The sequence below is a fragment of the Cajanus cajan genome, chromosome 4, assembly GCF_000230855.2.
Source record: "Cajanus cajan strain Asha chromosome 4, NIPB_CcT2T_4, whole genome shotgun sequence".
In the NCBI taxonomy this organism is placed as follows: domain Eukaryota; kingdom Viridiplantae; phylum Streptophyta; class Magnoliopsida; order Fabales; family Fabaceae; genus Cajanus; species Cajanus cajan.
In genome coordinates, this window is record NC_138520.1 from 49,879,220 (window position 1) to 49,883,771 (window position 4,552).

General features: G+C 38.3%; 1 protein-coding gene across 1 annotated transcript; it reads left to right on the forward strand.

The window, feature by feature from the left end:
- Positions 1–2,484: 2,484 nt before the first annotated feature.
- Positions 2,485–4,352, forward strand: LOC145957340 (uncharacterized). The gene is made up of 2 exons (XM_083073575.1): positions 2,485–2,812; positions 3,979–4,352. The coding sequence occupies exons 1-2, from the start codon at positions 2,485–2,487 to the stop codon at positions 4,350–4,352; spliced, it is 702 nt and encodes a 233-aa protein (XP_082929701.1).
- Positions 4,353–4,552: the final 200 nt, after the last annotated feature.

The window sequence follows — 4,552 nt, forward strand, 5'->3', positions numbered from 1 at the left end:
AAATACAAAGACTAATAGATCAAGAAGCTTGGATAATCCAACCTCATCAAGAAAAAATTGAGAAAGTCAATTTAGGACAAGGAGAGGATAAAAAAGAAGTATTGATCGACACAAGAATCAAACGTGAAGATAATGACTGACTGATCAGTCTGTTAAAAGAATATGTCAACATTTTTGCCTAGTCTTATCATGATATGCCAGGATTAGACCCTAGAATTATCGAACATAAATTTTCCATAAAAAGTGGGATTCGTCCTGTCAAGAAAAAGCTTTGAAGAGTCAAGCCTGAGTGGTTTCTTAAATTAAAGGAAGAAATTAAAAAAGAAATTAGATGCAGGATTCTTTGTTGTATCATATTACCTTGAGTGACTCTCAAATATAGTGCCTGTATTGAAGAAAAATGGAAAGGTACGAGTCTTCGTGGATTATCGAGACTTAAATCGAGCCAGTCCTAAAGACGGCTTCCCATTACCACACATATACATGCTAGTAGATAACCTCTACCAAAACTATCTGTTCGTTCATGGATGGGCATTTGGGATACAACCAGATCAAAATGGATGTCAAAGACTGAGAAAAAACTTCCTTCATCACACCTTGGGGTATATTTTGTTACAAAATGATGTCATTTGGATTAAAAAATGCTGGAATGACTTACCAAAGGGCCATGGTAACTTTGTTTCACGACATGATCCATAAAGAAATTGAGGTATACATGGATGACATGATCGCTAGGTCAAAGAGCGAGAATGATCATCTCATTCATCTAAGAAAGTTATTCAATCAACTCCGTAAGTACCAATTGAAGCTAAACTTGGCCAAATCCAGTTTCAGAGTCCGATCTGTAAAACTCTTTAGATTTATTGTTAGTGAAAAAGGGATAGAGGTAGATCCGGATAAGGCCAAGGCTATTATAGAAATGCCACCCCCAAAGATGGAAAAGGAGGTAGAGGATTTCTTAGAAGAGTGAACTACGTAGCTTGTTTCATATCTCAACTGACCAATACCTACACTCCTATCTTCAAACCACTCGTAAAGAATCAGCCAATGGAGTGGAATGAGGAATGTCAACTCGTCTTCGATAGGATTAAGCAATGTCTGGCAAACCCACTGATATTGGTGCCTCTTATTGAAGGTAAACCTTTACTTTTATACCTCATAGTACTGGAGGACTCCATGGGATGCATGCTAAGTCAGCAATATAAAAGCAATACTCAGGAACGAGCTATTTATTACCTAATCAAGAAATTCATAGACTATGAAACGCGATATTCTCCTTTTGAGAAGACTTGTTGTGCCTTGGTATGGGCCACTCAACGATTAAGACAATACATTCTAAGACATACTACCCAACTGATATCAAGAATGGATCCTATCAAATATCTATTCGAGAAATTGATACTCACTAGAAGGATCGCCAGATGGCAAGTATTATTATCAGAATACGATATTACTTATGTGTCACAAAAGACAAGCAAAGGTAGTGCCTTGGTTGATTATCTAGCAAGTGAGCCGATTGATGAAAGACATGCAGTAAAGGATGACTTGACAAAAAAATTCTAGCTCTAGGAAATGAAAAAGAAGAACAAGCTAAGAAAGAATCCTAGTCTATGTTTTTCGATGGAGCTTCAAACTTGATGGGGCATGGGATAGGTGTCATACTAATGTCGTCCCAAGGGAGGCATATCCTAGTAACTCCAAGATTATACTTTGATTGTACCAATAATATGGCCGAGTACGAATCTTATATATTGGGTTTAAATACTGCTCTCGATAATGTAATCACAAAATTAGAAATCTATGGTGACTCAGCTTTGGTAATACATCGATTAAGGGATGAATGGGAAACTAGAGATTCCAAACTAGTCCCTTACTGGGAATATATCCAAAGTTTACTCCCCCAGTTCAGATCAATTAACTTCGAACACACCCCAAGAGAAGGGAACCAATTAACAGATGCCCTGGCCACGCTATCCTACATGTTCGCCATGAAAGAAGGATGTAAATGTAGACATTAGAATCCAACATCGTAAGATGCAAGCTCATTGCTTCACTTTAGATGAAGGAGATGATGACCATCCATGGTATTTCGACATCCAAAAATATATCAAAGGAAGAGAATACCCAACTGGGGCATCGGACAATGATAAGAAAATAATTAGACGTAGAGCTGTCGGATTCTCATCACATAGCGGAGTCCTTTATAAAAAGAGCTTCGAATCGGTCTTGTTAAAATGTGTCGATCATAGGGAAGCCCAATCCTTAATGAAGGAAGTGCATGAGGGAACCTTCGGTACCCATATGGCAGGATACGTCATGGCTAGGAAAATCATGAGGGTAGGATATTTTTGGTCAACCATGGAAAAAAATTATATCTCGTACGCAAGAAAATGCCAAAAATGTCAAATATATGTTGATAACATCCAAGTCCCACCCAAGGAACTCAACGTGATGACATCACCTTGGCCATTCTCAATGTTGGGCATGGATGTCATTGGACCTATTGAACCCAAACCTTCGAATGGACATAGATTCATTCTCGTAGCCATCGACTATTTCACTAAATGGGTGGAAGCAATGTCATATGCACATGTAACCCATAAAGTGGTGGTCAATTTTGTCAAGAAGAACATAATATGTCAATATAAAATTCCTGACAAAATTATAATAGATAATGGATTCAAACATAACAACAAGATGTTGATCGAATTATGTGCCTTTTTCAAGATCCAGTGTCACAATTCCTCCCCTTATAGATCGAAAATGAATAGGGTAGTTGATGGAATCATGCCAAGGCTAAGAAGACCAAGAGGTAATACATTAAAGGAACTAAGAGGAATGAGATGATTTGAAGACCTTTCATATGATTTTGTACATAAAAAGTTACTTGTATAGGTTTATTTTGCCTTTGTAATTGTAAGACACTTTATGTCCTTTTTATAGAATATTCTATTGTGTATTTAGGGTAGGTTCTTTGGAGAATTTTGCTCTATTTGACCTTGTATTAAAGGTCACTCATTTTACATTTTTCAGTAGTAGAAGTGGGGTGGTAATTAGCAAGGAGTGTAGGTGCAACTAGTAAATGGGCCAGAGTTGGGCCTAGACCAAATTTTACATATTGGGCTTATTTTTTTCCATATTTTCCAAAGAATTAGCTAGGCCTCACAATCACTTGGTGAACCTAACTAAACCAATTCCAAGATTTTTGGATTGGATTCAGTATGGAAAATATGTCTTGGCCGCCCACCACATCCTTGACCGGATTTGCTTGTTCACTTGGCTTCTCTGGGAAGCTTATGCTACAAGCTTCTAACTTAGCTTGCTTCCCAAGCTTCTAACTTAGCTTGCTTGCCAAGCTTCTAACTTAGCTTGCTTGCCAAGCTTCTAACTTAGCTTGCTTCCCAAGCTTCTAAGTTAGAAGCTTGCTCCACAAGCCTCCCAAACCAAGGTGGACAGTCCAGCTAGGCTAACCATGATTCTCTTGAACCATGGTTAGCCTACCTTGCTCCATAAGCTTGCCTTGGCCGAATTTACTAGTATACCTTGCACCCTTGGGAAGCTTGTGCTACAAGCTTCTAACTTAGCTTGCTTCCCATGCTTCTAAGTTAAAAACTTGCTCCACAAGCCTCCTAAACCATTGTGGATGGATAAGTTAAGCCAAGCATGGTTCTCTTGAACCATGGTTAAGCTTAGCTTGCTCCACAAGCTACCTACTTCTATATATTCTTTTCCTTAACATTTGTAATCACTTTTGGAGTTTATGAAACCAGAATTTTCTCAAATTCTCTCTTCCAAGAGTCTCTAAATCTGTGGAGAATACTTCTCCCCTAGGAACCTTCATAAAGGAGTTCCTCCTTTGTGCCTTGGTTTAAACTTTGCTTCTTCCTCTTTAATGAGGAAAACCGAACCACTTAAGTTGCTTTTAAGAAGCTTTGGAGCTTGTTCTTGCTTCCTCCATTGACGTTTTGTGACCTCAAGAGAATAAGAGGACATTGAAGGTGGAACTTGAAGAGGAACACCAATCACTTCTTCAAGAGCTTCCATTAGAAGTTGAAGTTGGAAATAAGAATAACAAAAATATTGTTCAAAAGATGGTCGTCACTTACAAGGACTGGCATGAGATGTTACCCTTCGCCTTACATAGGTATAAAACAATCATCCGCACATCAACTGGGGCTACATCTTTCTCCTTAGTATATGGGATGGATGTAGTCTTACCTATAGATGTGGAAATCCCTTCTTTAAGATTACGAATGAAGGCAAAACTCTTTGATGCCAAGTGGATACAAACCAGATTTGATCAACTGAACCTCATAGAAGACAAAAGGTTAAATGTTATTTGTCATGGATAGACTTATCAAAGAAGAATCAAGAAAGCTTTTGATAAGAAGGTTCATCCTTGATGCTTCCAAGAGGGTGATCTTGTGTTCAAGAAACTTTCACCAGCTCGAAAAGATAAGAACAGGAAGTGGACACCAAACTATGAGGGTCTATATGTAGTTAAGTGGCATTTTTCGGCGGGGAATTAATCCTTACCAACATGGATGGTGAG

Excerpts from the sequence above, each read along its gene's own strand:
- LOC145957340 (XM_083073575.1), top strand. The coding sequence starts at position 2,485 with ATGGATGTCATTGGACCTATTGAACCCAAACCTTCGAATGGACATAGA. Across the intron at positions 2,813-3,978 it reads AAGGCTAAGAAGACCAAGAG|AGAATAAGAGGACATTGAAG; the intron begins GTAATACATTAA and ends TGTGACCTCAAG.